This window comes from Ranitomeya imitator, chromosome 7 (assembly GCF_032444005.1).
Source record: "Ranitomeya imitator isolate aRanImi1 chromosome 7, aRanImi1.pri, whole genome shotgun sequence".
Lineage (NCBI taxonomy): Eukaryota > Metazoa > Chordata > Amphibia > Anura > Dendrobatidae > Ranitomeya > Ranitomeya imitator.
The window spans coordinates 206863546-206891451 of record NC_091288.1 but is presented as its reverse complement, the minus strand read 5'-3'; the positions used below and the strand labels follow the sequence as shown (position 1 = coordinate 206891451).

Below are 27906 nucleotides of genomic sequence, written 5' to 3'. Positions count from 1 at the left end.
TGACATAGTATGATACCCCCATAGTGCCCCTAACATAGTATAATACCCCCACAGTGCCCCTAGCATAGTATGATATCCCCACAGTGCCCCTGACATAGCATGATGCCCATACAGTGCCCCTGACATAGTATGATAGCCCCATAGTGCCCCTGACATAGTATGATACCTCCACAATGCCCCTAACATAGTATGATACCCCCACAGTGCCCGTGACATAGTATGATAGCCCCATAGTGCCCCTAACATAGTATGATGCCCACAGAGTGCCCCTAACATAGTTTAATACCCCCAACTGTGCCCCTAACATAGTATGATACCCACACAGTGCCCCTAACATAGTATAATAGCCCCATAGTGCCCCTAACATAGCATGATACCCACACAGTGCCCCTAACATAGTATAATAGCCCCATAGTGCCCCTAACATAGTATGATACCCACACAGTGCCCCTAACATAGCATAGTATGATACCCTCACAGTGCCCGTAACATAGTAGCATGTCCTCATAGTGCCCCTAACATAGTATGATACCCTCAGTGCCCCTGACATAGTATCATACCCCCTTAGTGCCCCTAACATAGTATAGTAGGATACCCCCACAGTGCCCCTAACATAGTATGTTGCTCCCATAGTGCCCAACATAGTATAATGCCCTAACACTGCCCCCACACAGTATGCATGGTGCACCACATCCCCCCACACATATAATGACCCCACAGTATGATGCCACCAATAACCCCCCATGGTATGATGCCCTCACAGTGTCCTAACATAGTATGACACTACCACAGTGCCACAAACATAGTATGGTGCCCTTACAGTACCCTACATGCCCCACACAATTTATTAGGACCCCACAGAGTGATGTGGCCGATCCCCGCCCCCCACAGCGTGATGCCCTCACCGTTTTTCTCCAGACAGTGTTGCCCCACATTGTCCTTCCCAATACTGACTGACAAAATAATAATGTAAAAAAACCCTACTCTCCTCGCCCCGTTCCCCCTATGCACTGCTCCGCTCTGCGCACTGGGCGGACTGAGGCTCCATCTGTGATGTCATGGCACCTGCTGTGCCAAGTGTGGGCTGTACAGGCTGATTGGTGGAGCAGAGACCTGACAGCTCCCTGCTCCACCATTGTATCCATCCAGAGGACGCAGGTACAGAAGATATCGAGATGTTCGGAGAAGGATGGATGACGCGGTGCTGTCCGGCACCAGCCACCCCCAACTCCCCGACCCCATATCGGCCGCGTGGTACGCCTCGGATTAGAATAATATTAATAGAAAAAAAAGCGTAATATTCTGCATCACTTTGATTATTATCCAGAATCCATCCACCCTGTAAGGCAGAGCTGCGGCGCTCAGACGACTGGAGATATCATTAACCCCGCGTGAGACATAAATCCTCCTGGTATTGTAATGCCCATTATTGGGAGATGCAGAGCAGCTCGGCATTAATACGCGCTTGTTTACTGTATTGGAGGACTTGTCAGGATGATAGATGGCGGCACACTGTGGTCTGTAATATAACCACGCACGGTTCTGCCGCCGTTCCCTCGCTCCTCTCCACACTTCCGTTATGGCACGAAAAGTTCATTCCGTTTGTTTCAAGGTGACCGAGGAAGAAGTTTAAGTTTGATGGCGGCAAATGTGTCGTTCCTCTATTACTCTGCCTTGGAAGTATTGTAATGCTACCATCTGCGAGACCACCATTGTAGGAAGTCCCATAGTAATGAATGAAGCAGTGGGGGCGCAGGCGCACTGCCGTTCCGGCCCCATTGATCGGACCCCCATACATTTATTACTCACCCACTCCCCCCCCTCGTTTAAATCCGGGTATCGACTGCTAATCTGGATTTTCTCTTTTTCTAATCCGTGTTTTATCCCTCTGCAGTAAACGCGTCGTTACGTCACAGCGACGATCTGCAAAGCCGGGTACCAAGGGTTAAAAAAACAGGAGGCAGAATGATCGGAAAAAGCCCTAGGACCACCTACACCGCGGTCTGAATCTGGTTATGTCAGCTGTGTATGGCAGCATTACTTTAGCACTATGTAGTGGTATCGGGATGTTTGCCCTTTGTATAGCAGCATTAACGTGGCACTATATAGTTGTATGTTGATATGTGCACTCTATACGGCACTATTATGTCACATCTATATGGCAGTATTATCTTGGCACTGTATATTGGTTTAGTGATATTATGTAGGCTGTATATGGCAGTATTATGAGTTTTATATGGTGGTATCAGGTGGGCTGTATATGGCAGTATTATCTTGGCTCTCAGTAGTATGGTGATATTCTGTGTGTTGTATGTATATGGTAGTATTATTTTGGCTTTATATAACAGTATTATCTTGGCCCTATATAGCAGTATTATGTGAGATGTATGTGACAGTATTATCTTGGCACTATTTATTATGGCAATATTAAGTGGGCCGTATATAGTAGTAGTCTTCTGGCAGTAAATAATAGTTATGGTGAAATTCTGTGTGTTGTATATGGCAGTATTATGTGGGCTGTATATGTTAGCATTATCTTGCCACTATGTAGTGGTATGGAGATATTTGGCATTTATATAGCAGCATTACCATAGTGGTATGTTAATCTGTGCACTCTATTATCTATTAGTATTATCTTCGCACTATATATTGGTTTAGTGATATTGTGTAGTCTGTATATGGCAGCATTATGCAAGCTGCATATGGTAGTATTGCAGTATTATCTGTACACCTTATAGTGGTATAGTGATATTTGGGCTGTGTATGGCAGTATTATGTGTGCACTGTATAGCAGTATGGTGATATTTGGGGTGTAGATGGCAGTATTCTCTTTGACCTGTATAGTGGTATGATGATATTTGGGGTGTACATGGAAGTATTATTCGTGCACTATATAGCGGTATGATAATATTTGGGATGTATATGGCAGTATTATATGTGGACTATATAGCGGTATGGTGATATTTGCGGTGTACATGGCAGTATTATCTGTGCACTATATACTGGTATGATGATATTTGGGCTGTATATGGCAGTATTCTCTTTGACCTGTATAGCAGTATGGTGATATTTGGGGTGTAGATGGCAGTATTCTCTTTGACCTGTATAGTGGTATGATGATATTTGGGGTGTACATGGAAGTATTATCCGTGCACTATATAGCGGTATGATGATATTTGGGATGTATATGGCAGTATTATCTGTGGACTATATAGCGGTATGGTGATATTTGCGGTGTACATGGCAGTATTATCTGTGCACTATATACTGGTATGATGATATTTGGGCTGTATATGGCAGTATTATCTGTGCACTATATAGCGGTATGGTGATATTTGCGGTGTACATTGCAGTATTATCTGTGCACTATATAGCGGTATGATGATATTTGGGCTGTATATGGCAGTATTATCTGTGGACTATATAGCGGTATGATGATATTTGGGGTGTACATGGAAGTATTATCCGTGCACTATATAGCGGTATGATGATATTTGGGCTGTATATGGCAGTATTATCTGTGCACTATATAGCGGTATGGTGATATTTGCGGTGTACATTGCAGTATTATCTGTGCACTATATAGTGGTATGATGATATTTGGGGTGTACATGGAAGTATTATCCGTGCACTATATAGCGGTATGATGATATTTGGGATGTATATGGCAGTATTCTCTTTGACCTGTATAGCGGTATGGTGATATTTGCGGTGTACATGGCAGTATTATCTGTGCACTATATACTGGTATGATGATATTTGGGCTGTATATGGCAGTATTCTCTTTGACCTGTATAGCGGTATGATGATATTTGGCTGTACATGGCAGTATTATCTGTTCAGTATGTTTTGGGCTGTATATGCCAATATTATGTGTACACTATATATTGATATTTTGATATTATGTGTGGACTGAAACTTTAAGAAAAGCTCCATAAAGTTACGAGGGCCCATTTTCTTCCCCAGGGCTCTATTTTCTATAGCCCGTCCCCTGCAGCGGTGAGGAGATAAATACGTGTTTTTCTTGGCTCCCTGCCATAAGCAGGTGTAATAGTCTGCACTCCTCATTTCAGAGGAGTCTTGTTTTTGGAGCGAGGGACCTTGAGCCAAAGGTAAAGCAGCAGCCGAGCTTTTAGCGAGCGTCCATTGTGTAGCTGGTGCTGCGGCGTCCACGCGTTTTCACCTACAGCTCTATTGTCTCATTTCCAAGCAGTCCCATCCCTGTGAATGAGGCTCAGGGACGTCCACGGAGCGTGATTGTAGAGCAATCAGCTAAGGGCGTACGCCGTACACTTGTGCCAGCAGAGGCGGCATTATTCAGATGTGTCGGGCATTGTACCGTTTTGTACCGGTGCTCGAGTACTCAGACACAAAGGGACGTATTCAGGACATAAACACAACGCTGCGGCGGCTTTCATTTTTCTAGATGCCTCATGGACTATTTAGATGTCATTCATTTCCTAAGAAACCTGTACAATGCCATAATTCTTCTAAACTGGTAAATCGCCCACGTCAATGAACACTGGTCACAATTTTGCACTGATTCGGTACATATCTTTAAAGGGGTGAAAGCTCCATTTTTCTGGCATAGAACTTGAAACAATCTTAAAGGGCTATTCCCATCTTCATAGACGGATATTTTGTTGGATAGTGCATGTAAAAACAAGCACTTTTGCAATTTACGCCTTATTAAAATTTGCAGCCATTCTTGAGATGGTAATTTTTTTTTTTTACAGCTTGTTGCCTAGGAGACCGACCAACGCTGCTAGTTTATCTCTAGTTTTCAGTTGTCTCTGAGCTACTGGGTATAGACTCTTGCTTCGCTGATACACAACACACAAACCTGAAGAATTCTTGTTCTCCTGTCGATTATGTAGCATATGTTCAGAAGCTCAGCTGCATGGAGGACATTATACGGCAATACTAAGCTTTGTAACTGTGCTTACAGCTCTAGGGTAAAGAGATATAACACCCACTAGAAAGCAGCAACAGCATGAAGGACATTATGTAGCATTGTAGCTGTGAATTCAGATCTGTGGTGAGCTAGACGCTTATTAGAAAGTAGCACTACATTAGAGCACATTATATGGCAATACTAAGCATTGTAACTGTGCTTGCAGCTCTAGTGTATAGAAATATAATACCTACTAGAAAGTAGTAGCAGCAGGGAGAACATTATATAGCAGTGTAGCTCTGAATTCAGCTCTGGGGCCAGATAAACATTTACAAGAAAGCAGCAACATGAAGGAAATTATATAGCCGCACTGAGCATTGCAGCTGTGAATCCAGCTTTGTGGTTAGATAACCATTGACTAGAAAGCAGCACTGCATTATTCAGCAGTACAAAGCATTGTAACTATGAATTCAGGTTTACGGAGATATTGGATGTTTTGGCACATGCTAGCACTGAATGTGCTGCCATTGACAAGTTGTCTGCAGCCATACATTTCTCTGACGGAATAAGGTGAAGGTAGAATTCACTCTGAAGATATTTTCATCAATTACATGTAAAGCTACATAAAGCCGTTGTCATAGCCTCCTTACACCCATAAAGAAATCGTTGTGCTTGCAAAATTGTGCAGCCATTTTTCTTCTGACAATTTACCTGTTAATTGTAGCCGCAGCGCTAAAGTAGTCAATTCCCGCTATGAAGAATGTATTCTCCAGTATCGACCTCACAGCGTAATGAATAACCCTCTGCAGCAAATCCCGGCCAGCCATTGTGTGACTGCACAGACAGCAGAGATAGTGATGGATTCCACCTACGGAAGAGAGGCACAAGGAAACTAACTTCTAATGTGCCCACTCGGGGATTATAGCACCCGCACTGATATACAGTGGCGTGAAAAAGTGTTTGCCCCTTTCCTGATCTCCTATTCTTTTGCATGTTTGTCACACTTTAATGTTTGACTAGGCCACTCCAAAGTCTTAATTTTGTTTCTCTTAAGCCATTCAGAGTTGGGCTTGCTGGTGTGTTTTGGATCATTATCCTGCAGCATAACCCAAGTGCGCTTCAGCCTGAGGGTTCAGGACAGATGGCCGGACGTTCTCCTTCAGGATTTTTTGGTAGACAGCAGAATTCATGGTTCCATTTACCATAGCAAGTCCTCCAGGTACTGAAAAACAAACAGCCCCAGGCCATCACACTACCACCACCATATTTTACTGTTGGTATGATGTTCCTTTCCTGAAATTCTGTGTTACATCTATGCCAGATGTAATGGGACATACACCGTCCAAAAAGTTCAACTTTTGTCTCATCTGTGCACAGAGTATTCTACCAAAAGTCGTGGGGATCTTCAAGATGCTTTCTCATAACTGAGACGATCTTTTATGTTCTTATTGCTCTTATTGCCCGGTCTCTTATGGTGTAGTCATGAACACTGACCTTAACTGAGGCAAGTGAGGCCTTCAGTTCTTTGGATGTTGTTGTGGGGTCTTTTGAGACCTCTTGGATGAGTCATTGCTGTGTTCTTGGGGTACTTTTGGTCGGCCGGACACTCCTGGGAAGGGTGACCACTGTTCCATGCTTTCACCATTTGTGGATATTGGCTCTCACTGTTGTCAACTGGAGTCCCAAAACTTTAGAAATGGCTTTATAACCTTTTCCAGACTGATGTATCTCAATCAATTTGTTTCTCATTTGTTCCAAAATTTCTTTGAATCACTGCATGATGTCTAGCTTTTGAGGATACTTTGGTCTACGTCACTTTTATCAGGCAGGTTCTATTTAAGTGATTTCTTGATTGAGAACAAGTGTGGCAGTAATCAAGCCTGGGTGTGGCTAGAGAATGTGAACTCAGCTTCCCAAAGATGTGATAAACCACAGTTAATTTATGTTTTAAGGGGGCAATTACTTTTTCACACAGGGCCCTGTAGGTTTGGATTTCTTTTTCCTTTTCCTTTTTCCTGCAACGGATGCAGTTTTACAACGCATCCGCTGCCCCATTGTAATGTCCGGGGAGGAGGGGGCGGAGTTCCGGCCGCGCATGTGCGGTCAGAAATGGCGGACACGTCGCACAAAAAAAAGTTACATGTAACTTTTTTTGTGCCGACGGGCCGCCAAAACGGCGCAATGCGTCGCTAATGCAAGTTTGTGAAGAAAAAACGCATCCTGCGGGCAACTTTGCAGGATGCGGTTTTTCTCCAAAACGACGCATTGCGACGTAGGCACTTTGACGGAAGTGTGAAAGTAGCCTAACTTGTGTTATCTTTGTCTAATATTTACATTTGTTTGGTGATCTGAAATATTTAAGTGTGACAAACATGCAAAAGAATAGGAAATCAGGAAAGGGGCAAACACTGTTTCACCCAACTGTATCACTTAAGGTACCTTCACACTCAGCAACTTTGCAACGAGAACGACAACGATCTGTGACGTTGCAGCGTCCTGGATAGCGATCTCGTTGTGTTTGACGCTGCAGCGATCTGGATCCCGCTGTGACATCGCTGGTCGGAGCTAGAAGTCCGGAACTTTATTTGGTCGTCAGGTCGGCGTGTATCGTCATGTTTGACATCAAAAGCAACGATGCCGGCAATGTTTTACATGGAGCAAACAACTAGCGAGAACGATAAGTGAGTCGCCGTTACGTCACTGGATCGCTCCTGCATCGTTCTGGAGCTGCTGTGTTTGACGTCTCTACAGCGACCTAAACAGCGTCGCTCCAGCGATCGGCTCGTTGTCTATATCGCTGCAGCGTCGCTGAGTGTGACGGTACCTTAAGTGCTGAGCCAAAACATATTATAATGGACCTGTCTGCCATCTGCCTGCAGTCATCATTTAGGCAGTACCACGCTCCCTCATCACAACAATTGATTCTGTCTTAAGAATTTCTCCTGTGCTGCACCTGTACTCTGGAATGGTTTCACAGACTGATATAAAAATCGCCGCACAATTAATTTGTCTGCAATGTTTGTGTGTTAAGATCTCTGCTTGCTGTCAGAAAAAAAATAATATTGACATCTAGGATATAACTAGGGATACAGTGACTGCACCAGCAGAATAGTGAGTGCAGCTCTGGGGTATAATACAGGATGTAACTCAGGATCAGTAATGTATGTACACAGTGACTGCACCAGCAGAATAGTGAGCGCAGCTCTGGGGTAAAATACAGGATGTAACTCAGGATCAGTAATGTAATGTATGTACACAGTGACTGCACCAGCAGAATAGTGAGTGCAGCTCTGGGGTATAATACAGGATGTAACTCCGGATCAGTAATGTAATGTATGTACACAGTGACTGCACCAGCAGAATAGTGAGTGCAGCTCTGGGGTATAATACAGGATGTAACTCAGGATCAGTAATGTATGTACACAGTGACTGCACCAGCAGAATAGTGAGCGCAGCTCTGGGGTAAAATACAGGATGTAACTCAGGATCAGTAATGTATGTACACAGTGACTGCACCAGCAGAATAGTGAGTGCAGCTCTGGGGTATAATACAGGAGGTAACTCAGGATCAGTAATGTAATGTATGTACACAGTGACTGCACCAGCAGAATAGTGAGTGCAGCTCTGGGGTATAATACAGGATGTAACTCAGGATCAGTAATGTAATGTATGTACACAGTGACTGCACCAGCAGAATAGTGAGCACAGCTCTGGGGTAAAATACAGAATGTAACTCAGGATCAGTAATGTAATGTATGTACACAGTGACTGCACCAGCAGAATAGTGAGTGCAGCTCTGGGGTATAATACAGGATGTAACTCAGGATCAGTAATGTAATGTATGTACACAGTGACTGCACCAGCAGAATAGTGAGTGCAGCTCTGGAGTATAATACAGGATGTAACTCAGGATCAGTAATGTATGTACACAGTGACTGCACCAGCAGAATAGTGAGTGCAGCTCTGGGGTATAATACAGTCATGGCCAAAAGTATTAACACCCCTGCAATTCTGTCAGATAATACTCAGTTTCTTCCTGAGGATGATTGCAATCACAAATTCTTTGGTATTATTATCTTAATTTAATTTGTCTTAAATGAAAAAACACAAAAGAGAATGAAGCAAAAAGCAAAACATTGATCATTTCACACAAAACTCCAAAAATGGTCCAGACAAAAGTATTGGCACCCTCAGCCTAATACTTGGTTGCACAACCTTTAGCCAAAATAACTGCGACCAACCGCTTCCGGTGACCATCAATGAGTTTCTTACAATGCTCTGCTGGAATTTTAGACCATTCTTCTTTGGCAAACTGCTCCAGGTCCCTGATATTTGAAGGGTGCCTTCTCCAAACTGCCATTTTTAGATCTCTCCACAGGTGATCTATGGGATTCAGGTCTGGACTCATTGCTGGCCACCTTAGAAGTCTCCAGTGCTTTCTCTCAAACCATTTTCTAGTGCTTTTTGAAGTGTGTTTTGGGTCATTGTCCTGCTGGAAGACCCATGACCTCTGAGGGAGACCCAGCTTTCTCACACTGGGCCCTACATTATGCTGCAAAATTTGTTGGTAGTCTTCAGACTTCATAAAGCCATGCACACGGTCAAGCAGTCCAGTGCCAGAGGCAGCAAAGCAACCCCAAAACATCAGGGAGCCTCCGCCATGTTTGACTGTAGGGACTGTGTTCTTTTCTTTGAATGCCTCTTTTTTTCTCCTGTAAACTCTATGTTGATGCCTTTGCCCAAAAAGCTCTACTTTTGTCTCATCTGACCACACAACATTCTTCCAAAACGTTTTAGGCTTTTTCAGGTAAGTTTTGGCAAACTCCAGCCTGGCTTTTTTATGTCTCGGGGTAAGTAGTGGGGTCTTCCTGGGTCTCCTACCATACAGTCCCTTTTCATTCAGATGCCGACGGATAGTACGGGTTGACACTGTTGTACCCTCGGACTGCAGGGCAGCTTGAACTTGTTTAGATGTTAGTCGAGGTTCTTTATCCAACATCCGCACAATCTTGCGTTGAAATCTCTTGTCAATTTTTCTTTTCCGCCCACATCTAGGGAGGTTAGCCACAGTGTCATGGGCTTTACACTTCTTGATGACACTGCGCACGGTAGACACAGGAACATTCAGGTCTTTGGAGATGGACTTGTAGCCTTGAGATTGCTCATGCTTCCTCACAATTTGGTTTCTCAAGTCCTCAGACAGTTCTTTGGTCTTCTTTCTTTTCTCCATGCTCAATGTGGTGCACACAAGGACACAGGACAGAGGTTGAGTCAACTTTACTCCATGTCAACTGGCTGCACGTGTGATTTAGTTATTGCCAACACCTGTTAGGTGCCACAGGTAAGTTACAGGTGCTGTTAATGTGTTAATTACACTAAATAGAGAAGCATCACAGGATTTTTCAAAAGGTGCCAATACTTTTGTCCACCCCCTTTTTTGCGTTTGGTGTGGAATTATATCCGATTTGGCTTTAGGACAATTCTTTTTGTGTTTTTTCATTTAAGACAAATTAAATGAAGATAATAATACCAAATAATTTGTGTTTGCAATCATTTTCAGGAAGGAACCGAGTATTATCTGACAGAATTGCAGGGGTGTCAATACTTTTGGCTATGACTGTACAGGATGTAACTCAGGATCAATGCAGGATCAGTAATGTAATGTATGTACACAGTGACTGCACCAGCAGAATAGTGAGTGCAGCTCTGGAGTACTTATAATACAGGATGTAACCCAGGATCAGTAATGTAATGTATGTGCACAGTGACTGCACCAGCAGAATAGTGAGTGCAGCTCTGGAGTATAATACAGGATGTAACCCAGGATCAGTAATGTAATGTATGTGCACAGTGACTGCACCAGCAGAATAGTGAGTGCAGCTCTGGGTATAATACGGGATGTATTTAGGATAAGTAATGTCATGTATGTACACAGTGAATCCACTTCAGTAGAATTTCTATGCGCTGTCTACATGCAGCCGATAGTTCAGTACCAGAATACTCGGTGACCTTGTGGAATCATTGAAAGATCTTCAAAAGGGCAGTGAGAGGGGAAGACATTCACAAAGGGAAGTAATTCTGAGCATTCTTCTCTTATCTCCTGTACTTCTATTATCTGGACTCATCTGACTCACAGAAGCAAATTTGTTATAGAAAATTAGGGAATTTACTTTTCTTTTTCTTTGTTTTACTCTCATTTTTTGTGTGATATGCGAATAAAAGAACATGTAGGACAAAATCTGAGCTGTGATCTCTTATTCTACCACCAGTAACCAATGTCACATTTTAAATTACAAAAGTGATCATGTGCCATTCATCAATCAATTGACCGCTGCAGCTAATCACTGGCATTAGCAGTGATGACATAATATATGTTAAGTGATCACTGCAGGTAGTCATCAAGAATTGTGTGGGACCATCAGAAATGTGTCATTGGAGCTTTGGGGATTAAAAAAGTGAGTACAGGGTAGTTGTTTTTATTATTTGTTTGTTTTTTTTAATTAAGGAAATCCATATGTAGATAAGTACTAGTACACTGACTCAGACCTTATTTGTTCTACTAAAATAAGTATGTGCAGGAGGAGGTGAGCTGTGATATCACCAATTGTGAATGGTGGATCCTGTGTTATCTACTGTATATAGAGGTGTTATCAGTCATTGTCAGGAGGAGGAGGTGAGCTGTGATATCACCTATTGTGAATGGTGGATCCTGTGTTATCTACTGTATATAGAGGTGTTATCAGTCATTGTACAGGAGGAGGAGGTGAACTGTGACATCTTCTATTGTGAATGGTGGATCCTGTGTTATCTACTGTATATAGAGGTGTTATCAGTCATTGTCAGGAGGAGGAGGTGAGCTGTGATATCACCTATTGTGAATGGTGGATCCTGTGTTATCTACTGTATATAGAGGTGTTATCAGTCATTGTACAGGAGGAGGAGGTGAGCTGTGACATCTATTGTGAATGGTGGATCCTGTGTTATCTACTGTTTATAGAGGTGTTATCAGTCATTGTACAGGAGGAGGAGGTGAGCTGTGACATCTATTGTGAATGGTGGATCCTGTGTTATCTACTGTATATAGAGGTGTTATCAGTCATTGTCAGGAGGAGGAGGTGAGCTGTGATATCACCTATTGTGAATGGTGGATCCTGTGTTATCTACTGTATATAGAGGTGTTATCAGTCATTGTACAGGAGGAGGAGGTGAGCTGTGACATCTATTGTGAATGGTGGATCCTGTGTTATCTACTGTATATAGAGGTGTTATCAGTCATTGTACAGGAGGAGGAGGTGAGCTTTGACATCACCTATTGTGATTTATTAAAAAAAATACATTGACAAAAAAAACCAGCAATAAAAACTAGGTAATTTTCTGGTGATAAATTCCCTTTAATTATATTTTGATAATAATTTTCTCCTGTCGTGTTTCATAGCCGTCTGCACACACAAATTATGGTAGGAAATCCAAATTGCAACTGCAATTTCCATTTTTTAAGGTTTTTTTTTTAAGCGCCATTAAGGGAGATGCTTAGAAATTGTTCTCTGGAACATTTCATCATTTACATATAAATGAAGAGGCGTGTGATCTTATTTCCATCCAATTCTTCATCTCGACCCCGTGTCAGGGATGAGTAATAACGGAATTATTAGAGCAATACATTATAACACAGAAGGCAGCACAATTATAACTTTGTTAAGGAAGGTGATGTGACAAGATACAAATTGTTGAAAATTTGCTCCACCCCGGTGATGTCACAGTGGTATTGTATGGTCACTTGTGGAATTTGCTTATTACTGTATTTTTTTGGACTATAAGACATACCGTACTATTTACCAAGAAAAAAATCTTGAGTTGTGTCGGTGCATGAAGCAAAACTGTGTGTATGTAGCAGAGCTCTGTGTTTCAGTGTATGTAACACAACTGCATGTGTGTATGTAGCAGAGATGTGTGTATGTAGGAAATCTGTGTGTGTATGTAGCAGATCTGAGTATGTAGCAGGGTTGTGTGTGTATGTAACAGAGCTGAGTATGTAGCAGAGTTGTGTGTGTATGTAACAGAGCTGAGTATGTAGCAGAGTTGTGTGGGTATTTAAGAAAGCCGCATGCTTGTAGCAGAGCTGTGTATGTAGGAGCACTGTATCTAGCAGAACTGTGTGTATGTAGGACAGCTTTGTGTGTATGTAGCAGTGCTATGTGTGTAGCAGAGCTGTGTGTGTATGCAGCAGAGTTTTGTGTTTGTGTATGTATCAGAGCTGTGTGTGTGTAGCAAAGTTGTGTATGCATGTAGCAGAGCTGTGTGTGTATTTAGGATAGCTGTGCTTGCGGCAGAGCTGTGTACTTATTTAGGAAAACTGTATGGAACAGAACTATATATGTATATAAGAATGCTGTGTGTATGTAAGCATGCTGTCTGTATTCCTAACTTTAATGTTAATCCTATTCCTAGCCCTATTCATAGTCCTAGCACTCACCCTAGTCTTACCTTAAATCATAGCCCTAACCTTTATTCTATCCTTAACCTTTCTTATACCTACCCCAGCTTGTAACTGTAAACTGAGTAATAGTCCAAGTCCTAATCCTAACCTTAATCTTATCCCTATTCCTAGCCCTAACCTTAGTCCTAACCATATTCTTAGTCCTAGCACTAACCCTAATCCTACCCTTAATCACCGCAATAACCCTAACTTTGTCCTATCATTACCCCTACACTTCTAACCGTAAGCTGACTAATACCATAGTCCTATTCCTATCCCTAGTCCTAGCCTTAACCCTAGCCCTATCACTAGCTTTAGTCCTAACATTAATCATAGCCCTAACCCTAGTCCTGACCCTATCCTTACCCCTACTTCTAACCATAAACTGAGTAATAACCCTAGTCCTATTCCTACCCTTAATCCTAACCCAATTCCTAGCCCCCTAACCCTATCCTACGTCCTAGCCCTAACGCTAGTCCTAACCGTAGGAAATCTCTTTCTATCTTTTTCCCGAAAAAAAATGGAAAAGGCGCAGTTTTTGCCACTTTCAGGGTGAAATCCAGGCCAAAATTTGCATAAAACACATGTGAATTTTGCAGCGGAGTGGAAGAAAATTCACAGCCAAGTCTACAATGGATAATGTCTGGTCTTGACCTAGTCCTGGGGTCTTGGTGACCCACTGTAGAGGCTTTGGACCCTCTGGGGCAGGTTTTCAGCCTCGTGAATGTTTCCATTCATTGACAGTAAACAGGGCTCTTGAAAGTATTGAGGATGTGAAAGTTTAATAGACACTTGATTATATTTTCCGCAATATTGCGCCCGTTTCTGGAAGATTATGAGAGACAAATGAGTGCAGGGTGAGGATAGTTAGCGGCGGCCGCTCAGCTCTCGATTGCGGCGCGGTATCTGTATGATACCAGTTATATCAGCGCCTGATGTGATGGGGAATGTGACTTGTATAATATTGTTTGCCTGTGAATTATTTATTTTCCCTGGGGGAGAAGACGTCGCTGCGAGAACAAATCACCTGCATGCGGATAAACAATTTACCAGCAGAGTTATCAGAGGGGCCTCTGGGGCATAGATGAAGTAATAAGAGAAGGAGCCGCTGCCGTACCTTTATTATATGGATATTTATGGCCAAGCTCATTAATGGGAAAACTCCCGGACGGCATTTTATCATTTTCTATATATTCTCTCATCCACGAAATAACAGGTCACCTTCCTGTCCCCATGATCACACTTCCTGTGTCCTGACGTGTCAGTGTTATCATGGGGGCATTTGCTGTCAGAGCAGCTCATCAGAATCCGTGTATTTACAGGAGTGGGCTTTTTATCTTTACCTATTTTTGGCGCGATTTTCTGTATTCGGATTTTGCAAGTAACACAACATAAAGGTATCTTGTATAAATTTTTACAATAGAAGTTTATTAAAAAAAAATTCAGCATCTTTTGACTTTTTACAAGCTTTTTATTTCCCTGCCGGGTTCAATTTTGATGTGGTCTGAGAGGAGCTCAGAAAAATAGACGAGTTAACAATTTACACTGTCAGAGCGAGCTCACTGATAGATTCTCAGTTTGCTCATTCTGCAACCAGAAATCGGTAGTACAATCAGAGGCTGTAAAAAAAAAAAATCCAATTTTAATGAAACCCAATTATTTCCAGTCCCCATTTTAGCCCCCCAAAAAAGTTGGACAAACCCTTTTAAAGGGATTGTCCTATAACCAACAATCTTCACCCCTCGTCAGGATAGATGATAGATCTATAATCTTTTGAGGTTCGGCTGCTGAGATTCCAACTGATTCTGGGTATGGGGGGGGATCCAAAGTCCCCTGTGGGAATGGAGTGGTACTGAGCATGTGCGACCACCACTCCTGTATACAGTGATGGAGCAGTGGTCGCACATGCTCAGTACCTGCCTAATTAAAAAAAACACAAAATTGTATTATTATTTTTTTAATTGAAACTATTTGCAAAGTGTATACAGAGCTGGACATTGCCTTTAAAATGGCACATTTTAAACAATTACCGATATGTCTCCGCTGACTCTGATACCTTGGGTGCTCAGAGTTGGACATGCCCTTTAAATTATAAACATATGCAAATCCGGCTTCATTAAGCCGTTAGCTACTAGGGGTATAAATATGGCATCCCAGACGATTAATGCCGCCATGGAGGACTCAATGGATAAATCCAGTTAACGAGACACTTTCTTATGTTCCTCCGCAGATACGGCTCTCTGCCAGCGCCTTCTGGCTCGCTCGTAGCTTACATTAACCGCCGCGCTGCTGGACGGAGGTAGAGAAGATAGCAGGAGCGGGGCCTGTAGATGTTACCTAGTAATTGTAGAATATCATAGAAAACTGCTCAAATAGCAAACCTTCCATTATAGGGAAACATTTCCTTGAAATATTGCTGCCATATGTGGGCCAGTTACAGGCTTACAACTATGGTCCAGTTTAGAAAAACATTTTTTCATAATGGGGGGGTCCCTTATTCATAATTTGGCCAGAATGGTTATAATGAACCAACACAGGCATGCCATTAATCTGAATATTGGGTGGGTGTAATACTTCATTTCACCTGCGGAGGAGCTGCAGGGAAATAGAACACTCACTGCCAGCAAGGAGGACACTTTGTGATCAGCTTATTGACTAATAGCGGAATATTCCTGTAAAGTTGGAAGACTAAAAAGAAGAAAGGGGGGGTAACCCTTTTGAGAATATGCCTGATCCATGAGGAAGGGTGGCGCTGTTCCTTTAATAATATACAATTATTTTGACATTCTTTTTCCGGAGTGGTGGAGCAGCAACGACTTAAAGTCTTGGATGAGGATGAGCCGGCGGTCTTGCTGCTGACCCCATTTGGAGGGGTCTGAGCTCCTGGCACGTGGCATGATGGAGGACGAGGCGTCCGTAATGAATACCATCATTTAGGCTGAGTGATTTGTACAGTGATATTGGCCGGGATCGCTCCCTGGCCTCGGGCCCAGTCGTGTCTCTCCACGGCTTTTCATGTAAGCCTATCACGAAAACACATGCCGTCTGTCACCGGGCACAACGACGAGACAAGTGTTTGACAATGGCGCTGAACTTTTACTGCAGCACTGCTCATCATGTGAAGAACCAGCGCGTCTGCTGACTGAGCGGAAATCAGCGAAACACGCAGGAATCGGCGAAACATCCCGTAATCGGCAAAACACCCAGGAATCGGCAAAACACCCAGGAATCGGCGAAACACCCAGGAATCGGCGAAACATCCCGTAATCGGCAAAACACCCAGGAATCGGCAAAACACCCAGGAATCGGCAAAACACCCAGGAATCGGCGAAACACCCAGGAATCGGCGAAACATCCCGTAATCGGCAAAACACCCAGGAATCGGCAAAACACCCAGGAATCGGCAAAACACCCAGGAATCGGCAAAACACCCAGGAATCGGCAAAACACCCAGGAATCGGCGAAACACCCAGGAATCGGCGAAACATCCCGTAATCGGCAAAACACCCAGGAATCGGCGAAACACCCAGGAATCGGCGAAACACCCAGGAATCGGCAAAACACCCAGGAATCGGCGAAACATCCAGTAATCAACAAAACACCCAGGAATCTGCAAAACACCCAGGAATCTGCAAAACACCCAGGAATCGGCGAAACATCCCGTAATCGGCAAAACACCCAGGAATCGGCAAAACACCCAGGAATCGGCAAAACACCCAGGAATCGGTGAAACACCCAGGAATCGGCGAAACATCCCGTAATCGGCAAAACACCCAGGAATCGGCAAAACACCCAGGAATCGGCAAAACACCCAGGAATCGGCAAAACACCCAGGAATCGGCAAAACACCCAGGAATCGGCAAAACACCCAGGAATCGGCAAAACACTCAGGAATCGGCAAAACACCCCCCAGGTTGGAGGAAATTTGGAACTTGTTAAACAGCCAAGGTCGCCTTTCTTTTATGTTTTCCTTTTTCTGTGCAACCAACTTTTTTTTTTTTAAATGCTGATTTTTTTTTTTTTTTTACTATTTTTATTTCTCCTTAGGACTCAAAAAGATTTCCACAAACCAAATGAAAAACATAGTAATTCCTGACATTTCTTTTTTTACAAGGAGAAAAAAACAAAATGCCTCTCCAGTGTCAGGATAATTTTATTACTGAAATTAATAACTAGTGTTACGGCTATATAGGTCGTGGTATAACGAGAAAAATGACACCTGTTTTGTAGTAATCCGACGTGCCAGGACTGAGATATCGAGCTTTGAAGCCACATGCAGATTAGGCTGAGAGTGTATAGGGGCGTGCCAAATGACTCTTCAATTCATACGCCCACAGTGCACTTTCAGGCTAATTTGCATGTAGCTTCAAAGCTAGATATCTCAGCCCTGGATCATCGGATTACTACAAAACAGGTATCATTTTTCTCGTCGTACCCAGAACCTATACAGTAGTAAATTGAGAAGGCAAAAGGGTAAAGTCCTTTCAGATATACTGGTAAGTTGAAACAGCAATAAACTGGTCCCCCAAATGTGGAGACGAAACCTTTTTATCACCAGGTGCTGATGTTGGGTTCCCAGGACTTGGCATTATCTTCTGGATCTGGTGGACCACCATGCAGAAACAGAAGAGGGGTAATGGCTGGAGAAGCAGAAGGCGAGCACCAGGAGGTCCCGGGCGTAGAATCCATCGCTGGTCCTTCAGAGCAGTCCCTCCATAAAGCAGCGGCTTGTGCTTCAGTAATAAGTTCCCATGAAAGCTCGGTCCTGTCCTCGCTCCCCGAGGAGTAGCCGTCCATTAATAGATGGAGAGGTTTCCCGCCTGTGATTACCCTGATCTGTAATTGACACACGACTGCTCGAACGTAGCGTTTTACCGTCTGATTGATGGCTATACGACTGCCATTTCGGAGCGCAGCTCTTGTGTTTTCCCGGCAGCTTAATCCATAATAATGGTTTAGCTGATAAACAGATCAACCGGATTTAGTCGTCTCACTGCTTTTTCGCTCTCATTTTGTGTCTCGTGCTGATTCTTGCTACTCGGCCTCCCTTCATTTATCCAACTTAATGCACGGCGTCCTACCGGCTCGGAAGCCATGATTGCTTGCCACTTTACCCCCCAGCTACAGTGCAGATTTCCTGGGGGCTCTGAGCTTTACTGAACTATTCTAAGAAAATTACACTCCTGAGAACCATGTGGTGAAGAAGATTGACTACTCAACGCCAATATCAATGCGATGTCTTGATACGTGAAACTCTGACTCCATAAAAAAACACTTATACCAAATCTCATTGACTTCTATCACCCAGAACTGCGATACCAGACTCAACCAGTGGAGAGGTGTGGCGCTCTTGTGCAATCGGGATGATTTTATTCCTAAAACTAGCTATATGGTTGTGTAGATTGTAGCACAACAAGTAAAATGACACCTATCTTGTAGTAATCCGATGTGTCAGTGCTGAGAAATCGAGCTGTGAAGCCATATCCAAATTAGATAGGAAGTGCAATGGGGGCGTGTCAAACGAAGAAGGATGACGCCCCCATTGCACTTCCAGGATAATCTGCATGTGGTTTTAAAGCTCGATTTCTCAGCACTGACAAATCGGATTCCTACAAGAAAGGTGTCGTTTTTCTTCTTGTACAATGAACCACACAGCCATTCCGCTAGTTTTTGTAAAAAGTCATCCTGCAGTTTTGCTTTAAAACAGGAGTTCAAATGGGTGTTCCCACCTAAAATAATAATGACCTATCCACCGGACATCTCACCTCTGGGTCCCTCCTCTCTAGGAAGGAATCTCATTGCCTGGAAGATACCATTGACCCCCCACATTCAGGCGGATTATTACTAGATTATTCCATGATTACTTTGACTCCGCAGAGATACTCATCCCTGATGGTTGCACATAAGCATGGAGGCACAGCGCTTGAACAGTCTCAGATGGAACTTACAAGGGCAGACAACTCTGAAGTTGTGATATTGAAGTCTTTACAACGAGGGTCTGGTTAACTCCAATCTCAGGATGACATTTTGGGTCATGCCCATTGTAGTCCTCGATCCTTAGGAAATAGGGAGAACCTTTTCTCCACCTGCCCGGACTATAAGCGTGGGGAGCCACTTGTTTAGGACCAACAATGATTGCTTAGCATAAAAGAGGCCGTCAAAAAGATAAAATCCTGGGAAATGTCTTTCCCATAATTATAGGGTACATGGCTGCACTGATAATAGGGTACATGGCTGCGCTGATAATAGGGTACATGGCTGCGCTGATAATAGGGTACATGGCTGCGCTGATAATAGGGCACATGGCTGCGCTGATAATAGGGCACATGGCTGCGCTGATAATAGGGCACATGGCTGCGCTGATAATAGGGTACATGGCTGCGCTGATAATAGGGTACATGGCTGCACTGATAATAGGGCACATGGCTGCACTGATAATAGGGTACATGGCTGCACTGATAATAGGGTACATGGCTGCGCTGATAATAGGGTACATGGCTGCGCTGATAATAGGGTACATGGCTGCACTGATAATAGGGTACATGGCTGCACTGATAATAGGGTTTATGGCTACGCTGATAATAGGGCACATGGCTGCACTGATAATAGGGTACATGGCTGCGCTGATAATAGGGCACATGGCTGCGCTGATAATAGGGTACATGGCAGCGCTGATAATAAGGTACATGGCTGCGCTGATAATAGGGTGCATGGCTGCGCTGATAATAGGGTACATGGCAGCACTGATAATAAGGTACATGGCTGCGCTGATAATAGGGTACATGGCTGCGCTGATAATAGGGTACATGGCTGCGCTGATAATAGGGTACATGGCTGCGCTGATAATAGGGTACATGGCTGCGCTGATAATAGGGTACATGGCTGCGCTGATAATAGGGCACATGGCTGCGCTGATAATAGGGCACATGGCTGCGCTGATAATAGGGCACATGGCTGCGCTGATAATAGGGTACATGGCTGCGCTGATAATAGGGTACATGGCTGCGCTGATAATAGGGCACATGGCTGCGCTGATAATAGGGTACATGGCTGCGCTGATAATAGGGTACATGGCTGCGCTGATAATAGGGTACATGGCTGCGCTGATAATAGGGCACATGGCTGCGCTGATAATAGGGCACATGGCTGCGCTGATAATAGGGCACATGGCTGCGCTGATAATAGGGCACATGGCTGCGCTGATAATAGGGTACATGGCTGCGCTGATAATAGGGTACATGGCAGCGCTGATAATAGGGTACATGGCTGCACTGATAATAGGGTACATGGCTGCACTGATAATAGGGTACATGGCTGCGCTGATAATAGGGTGCATGGCTGCACTGATAATAGGGCACATGGCTGCACTGATAATAGGGCACATGGCTGCACTGATAATAGGGTACATGGCTGCGCTGATAATAGGGTACATGGCTGCGCTGATAATAGGGTACATGGCTGCACTGATAATAGGGCACATGGCTGCACTGATAATAGGGTACATGGCTGCGCTGATAATAGGGTACATGGCTGCGCTGATAATAGGGTACATGGCTGCACTGATAATAGGGCACATGGCTGCACTGATAATAGGGTACATGGCTGCACTGATAATAGGGTACATGGCTGCGCTGATAATAGGGTACATGGCTGCGCTGATAATAGGGTACATGGCTGCGCTGATAATAGGGCACATGGCTGCACTGATAATAGGGTACATGGCTGCACTGATAATAGGGTACATGGCAGCGCTGATAATAAGGTACATGGCTGCGCTGATAATAGGGCACATGGCTGCACTGATAATAGGGTACATGGCTCCACTGATAATAGGGTACATGGCTGCACTGATAATAGGGTACATGGCAGCACTGATAATAGGGTACATGGCTGCGCTGATAATAGGGCACATGGCTGCGCTGATAATAGGGCACATGGCTGCGCTGATAATAGGGTACATGGCTGCGCTGATAATAGGGTACATGGCTCCGCTGATAATAGGGTACATGGCTGCACTGATAATAGGGTACATGGCTGCACTGATAATAGGGTACATGGCTCCGCTGATAATAGGGTACATGGCTGCACTGATAATAGGGTACATGGCTCCACTGATAATAGGGTACATGGCTGCACTGATAATAGGGTACATGGCTCCACTGATAATAGGGTACATGGCTCCGCTGATAATAGGGTACATGGCTGCGCTGATAATAGGGTACATGGCTGCGCTGATAATAGGGTACATGGCTGCGCTGATAATAGGGTTTATGGCTGCGCTGATAATAGGGTACATGGCTGCACTGATAATAGGGTACATGGCTGCGCTGATAATAGGGTACATGGCTGCACTGATAATAGGGTGTGTATGGCCCTGTAATGGGGTATATGTCTGCTCTTATAATGGGGTATGTGGCTGCTCTTATAATGGGGTATGTGTCTGCTCTTATAATGGGGTATGTGGCTGCTCTTATAATGGGGTATGTGGCTGCTCTTATAATGGGGTATGTGTCTGCTCTTATAATGGGGTATGTGGCTGCTCTTATAATGGGGTGTGTGGCTGCTCTTATAATGGGGTATGTGGCTCCTCTTATAATGGGGTATGTGGCTCCTCTTATAATGGGGTATGTGGCTGCTCCTATAATGGGGTGTGTGGCTGCTCTTATAATGGGGTATGTGGCTCCTCTTATAATGGGGTATGTGGCTCCTCTTATAATGGGGTATGTGGCTGCTCTTATAATGGGGTATGTGGCTGCTCCTATAATGGGGTGTGTGGCTGCTCTTATAATGGGGTATGTGGCTGCTCCTATAATGGGGTATGTGTCTGCTCTTATAATGGGGTGTGTGGCTGCTCTTATAATGGGGTATGTGGCTGCTCTTATAATGGGGTATGTGGCTGCTCCTATAATGGGGTGTGTGGCTGCTCTTATAATGGGGTATGTGGCTGCTCTTATAATGGGGTATGTGGCTGCTCCTATAATGGGGTATGTGGCTGCTCTTATAATGGGGTATGCGGCTGCTCTTATAATGGGGTATGCGTTTGCTCTTATAATGGGGTATGTGTCTGCTCTTATAATGGGGTTGGGATCTGGCACTGTTTATAAAGGACACGTGACGGCATTGTAGGCGACATATGGATGCACTGTGTGGGTTCCATAGCCTGCCGGTGTTTCCGCCCTCAGTCCGCACTGTTGTCGCTTGCAGCTGATTGTTGGCTCCTTCCTCGTCTGCGGTTCGTTACTGTCTGGGAATGAGAGACTTCCGAGCTAAGGTCACATCTAACGAGGTGCGTATTAAGGCTAATTGGAAAATTAGCAATCCAACTTACAGACGCCCCAGACTTACTTGGGAATTACTTGGGAATTAGCGTAATCACCTCTCAGGCTGGTATATTGTGTTTATACTCCGAGGTGGAGTGTGATGCTCCGCCCCGGCAATTACCGCTTATAAACCATAGAAATGCTGCGCCGCCAGGAGAATGCGCAAACACCGAGCCTGCGAGCGATGCATGAGAATAGCTTAACCCTTAGGCCGGCGTCACACTCAGCGTATGAAAATACGGTCCGTTATTTATGGCCGTAATACGCACAAATGTCCCCAAAATAGTGATCTGTATCTCCTGCGTAGGCAGGGTGGGACAGCGTAATTTGCGCATGTCATCCTCCGTATGGCATCCGTACTGCGAGATTTTCTCGCAGGCTTGCAAAACCGACATACAAAGGATCCTTGGGCTCAAATATTCGTTAAAACATATATACTGTCTATATATATATATGTATATGTCAGTGAGACACATATATATATATATATATTAATATATATATATATATATATATATATATATATATATATATATATATATATATATATATATATATTAATATTTCATACAACACTAGATAGCAGAAAAGCCGGTAATTCAATTGCCGGCTTTTGCGATCTCCTTCCCAAACCCGACATGATATGAGACCTGGTTACATACAGTACACCATCTCATATCCATCTTTTATTATATATTCCTCTTTAGTAATGTAAGAAGTGTCTTGATGTAAAATTTGGTGGCTCTAGCTATTAAATTAAAGGGTTAAATCGCGGAAAAAATTGGCGTGGGCTCCCGCGCAATTCTCCCCGCCAGAATGGTAAAGCCAGTGACTGAGGGCAGATATTAATAGCCTGGAGAGGGTCCATGGTTATTGCCCTAACCTCCCCCCCCCCCCCCCCCCCGGCTAAAAACATTTGCCCCCAGCCACCCCAGAAAAGGCACATCTGGAAGATGCGCCTATTCTGGCACTTGGCCACTCTCTTCCCATTCCCGTGTAGCGGTGGGATATGGGGTAATGAAGGGTTAATGCCACCTTGCTATTATAAGGTGACATTAAGCCAGATTAATGATGGAGAGGCGTCAATTATGACACCTATCCATTATTAATCCAATTGTATGAAAGGGTTAAAAAAAAACACACAAAGTATTTTAATGAAATAAAGACACAGGGTGTTTTAATATTTTATTATACTCTTAATCCACCTGACGACCCTTGTCACCTGAAACAAAGTTAAAAAAAAACAAACCACAATATTCCATACCTTCCGTCGTTCAGTCTTGTCCCACGCTGTAAATCCATCTGAAGGGGCTAAATCATTTTACACCCAAGAGCTCTGCTAATGCAGCTGTGCTAGTGGCTGTAAAAACCTGTGGAATGAATGGAATGCAGGGGAATGACCTGTAGTTACCTTGAGTCGCTGTGATGCGCCCTCTGCTGGATGTCCTCATATGAACTCGAGCGTGGGAAAATATTCTGAAAAGTTCCCAGGTATTACTTAGGTACTGAATAGAGGTATTTCTATGGCAGTATTATCTAAGTACTATTAGGTAGTATTATTTGGATACTGAATGAAGGTATTTCATAGGCATTGCTGACGGTATTACATGGGTACCCAGCAGTATTGTTTGGAAATGTTATGGAAGCATCATTTAGCTTTCTATGGCAGTATTATCTGGGCACTATTAGGTAGTATTATTTGGATACTGTGTGAAGGTATTGCATAGGCATTGTTTGGCAGTATTACTAGGGCATTGTACTGTATATCAGTATCATATGGGCTTTGTATGGAAGTATTTACTATTGGGTGGCAGTATGCAGATATAATAAGAAATGGGTAAATATGTTAATTATTGTGTTATGAGGTAGAGGTATTTTGCTTTTTGCTCAGGACCCCACATTTTAATATGGCCATATACATAGAAATCACATATGCGCCATGCTGTGCCCTATTCACACGCTATAGGAAATACTGTGCAATTTGTTGAAAATCTTTGCAGAAAAACAGCTTATCATTTCCACAGCGAGAGATTTTCTAACAGTTTGTATGAAAATCCTGATAATGATGCTTTTATCTTGTCTTTCAGAACAAAGTGCTGAATGTGGATGGTGTGAAAGTCAAGCTGCAGGTAAGGACGTGGCGTTTCTTTAATGTACTCAAACCTTTTATGTTCTTTAATGCAATGAGTATGATTTTTTTTTTCCATTTTTCTCTCCACGTGAATATATTATCATTTTAATAATTTATTTTTTTTAAAGATCTGGGACACTGCCGGACAGGAGAGATTCAGAAGTGTCACTCATGCCTATTACAGAGATGCCCACGGTGAGTACCTGACATTGGACAAGCTTAGAAACTTGCCATAGTCCTATAAAAAAACAACGACAAACAGGACAAAATGAGCCCTGCCTACCTTATGGCAAACTAAACCTACCCTTTGATCGATAAGGTTCCCAGTATTGTGAAATTTTCTTAGTGGCACTAAACAGCTGACAACACAGCCAAGGGATCTCAATGTTAAACGTTATCAGTCAGGAGTAGGGCACAAAAATGTTTTCAAGGATGTAGATAAGCTATGGAGCACCGTGAAGACGTCATCAAGAAGTGGCATCAATTTGACATAACAGTGACATTACCAAGTACCAAACGTTTCTGAAATATTAATGGAAAGAGACAAAGAAAATTGATCTAGGAGGCCTACAACAACATTACAGGAGCTGCAGGAATTTCTGGAAAGTACTAGTTGTGTCCTGCATGTGACAACAATCTCCTGTCTCGTATGTGTGGCCTGTGGGGTAGGTTGGCAGAAGATGGAAGCCTTTTCTTACAAAAAAAACCACCCAAGCCCGGAAGGGTTTTGCCAAAACTTCTATCAAGTCTACCAAAAGCATGTGGGAAAATGTGTTATGGTCTGATGAGAACAAGGTTGAACTTTTTTACTATAGTTCTAAAAGGTACATTTGGTGTAAAGCCAACACTACACATCATCAAAAGGCCACCATACCCACAGTGAAGTATGGTGGAAGCTGTATTCAGGAGATGGTGCTACTCCCAGGAAGAATGGTCAAGGATTGCTAATTCTAGCATGCTGATAGACTCCTACCCCAAAAAAAAACTGAATGGTGTCATTAATTCAACGGGGACTTCAACAAAGTATTAGTAATTAGTGCAGATTTATGCAACCACATTATTTTATTTCTTTGTTTGTCTTTTTTTTTCCTAAAATGATTATCTTTCAATAGATTATGAGCGAGATTAAGTGCAAAACGTCCTGAAATGATTCTTCTTGGTAGAATTTTTTTTCTATAATGGCAAAAATTTAGCATTTTTAACATGGGTGTGTAGACTTTTTATATCCAGTGCAGCTCAAAAAATGTATCTAGTATGAAACCATCAATACAAAAAAAATAAGAGGGTGAGGAGGGAGATGCAGCTGCAGTTTCTCAATAAGTCCATTAGAAAAGAAAATGAAAGTGTTCTATTTTTTTAAGAGGGGTGTGTAGAACTTTTTATATCCACTGTAGTAAGCTAAAAAAAAACTAGTGTGAAACGATAAATAGGAAAAAAAGGAAAGAGGGGGAGGAGGGAGATGTAGCTGCAGTTTTTCAATAAGTCCTTTAGAAAAGAAAATGAGTGTTTTTTTTTATAGGGATTAGTAGAACTTTTTATATCCTCTATAGTGGCTCAAAAGAACTAGTGTGAAACAATCAATAGAAGAAAAGGAAGGAGGGAGATGGAGCTGCAGTTTCACACTAATTTGAGAAGAAAATGAGAGCGTTCTAATTAAGTTCCTGGTAAAGTTTTTTGATAAGTGAGTTGAGTAACGAGAAGGGGGCAACCTGCTACCCTGGTGTCAAGGTAAAACCAGGTTGGAGAGAGGAAGAATTAACCAAATGTGAATTGCATGCATTTTTTTCTGATTTTTACCAAGTGTTTCGTGTCGGCCAAGTCCGCCCTGTGCGATTTTCTGTTTTCTTTGTTTTTCTTTTTCCTTTTTTTCATTTCTATATTTAGAGCCATCTTGTGTTTCATGTCAAACTGGAAACTTTTGCTAATTCATTGAGAGGCAAAACAGCTCAGGGCTAAATGAGATTAGCGGCCCGGCGTCCACACGTCCATGAAACGCTTATCTCCCCGTTTGTCTCCGCAGCTCTGCTCCTGCTGTATGATATCACCAATAAGACCTCGTTCGACAATATCCAGGTAGGATGGATCACTTGCTTAGATTACTTTTGCTTTTTTATGCATTTTTATACTTGGACCCTTACTCCATTTTTTTTTCATAGTCTTTCTTTTGTATCATTTTTCTATTAAAAGTTTTATTTTTACTAAGATTTTTGGCTAAAATACATTTCTTTAATTTGATTTCATTGAAAATGTTGCACTTTTGCCTTCTGTAGCCTCTGTGTTGATGGCTGCGGAACGAGTTAACTGAGAAATCTGTCAGTGAGCTCTCTCTGACTTTTTTTTGTTTTTTCCTCTCTGCTGATTTATGAACACAGACCACATCAAAGTTGAATGGACAGTGAATCAAAGAGTCTGTTAATATTTTTAAATGAACTGAATTGCAAAATTCTTTGTATAATAATAAATATTGTCAACTTAGGTGGACAACCCTTTAAGGGAAGGTCTGTTGTAGAACTCGCCTCTATGCACACAGTAATGCCAAAACAGCACCGCGTCGTACACTGTGTAGTGGCCGATCTCAGGTACTGCGACTCAGTTTCTATGGAAATGAATAGGACCTTAGTTGCAGTACCTGGTAACAACCACTAGATAGTGCTGTTTCGGCTTCGATCATGGTAAGTATCCATCTTGGGGCCCTTTAGAGGTGCTGGAATAAAAAAAACGTCCTAACAACCGAAAAAGTGATTTAAAAAATACTAATCATAATCCTAAATCACCTCTAACATGATCTATGCCATCTTCTTCTGGTATGGGGGGATAAAAGTGGTTCATAAGTGGAGAAAGAAGCAGATGGCAAAGGTTTGTTAAAGAGCAGTGACTATTTAAAATAAGCCCCGCCTATTCTACAGCGTGTAGTGGGCAGTCCTATGTATCTGGCAGGAGGAGGGGGCGGAGCTTCCAAGTGGCTATACTTCAAGAAACCAGAGTTTGAGGTTGTGTAGCCTCTCAAAGAAAACTGACAGAGGTATGAGCATTACAAAGATGAAAACAGTATTTTATTCTAAAAAGTTTAGAACATCAATTTCAA

The 27906-nt window shown here is 43.0% G+C and overlaps 1 protein-coding gene across 6 annotated transcripts in view; it reads left to right on the top strand.

Annotated features, from left to right (window-relative positions):
• Nucleotides 1-27906, top strand: part of RAB26 (RAB26, member RAS oncogene family) — a 200279-nt gene that overhangs the window by 138918 nt on the left and 33455 nt on the right. For all 6 annotated transcript variants that reach the window (XM_069734588.1, XM_069734586.1, XM_069734585.1 and 3 more), the window contains 3 exons: nucleotides 24778-24819; nucleotides 24950-25016; nucleotides 26842-26894. In XM_069734588.1, the coding sequence (XP_069590689.1) occupies nucleotides 24778-24819; nucleotides 24950-25016; nucleotides 26842-26894 (162 nt within the window). The remainder of the gene's footprint in view (nucleotides 1-24777; nucleotides 24820-24949; nucleotides 25017-26841; nucleotides 26895-27906) is intronic.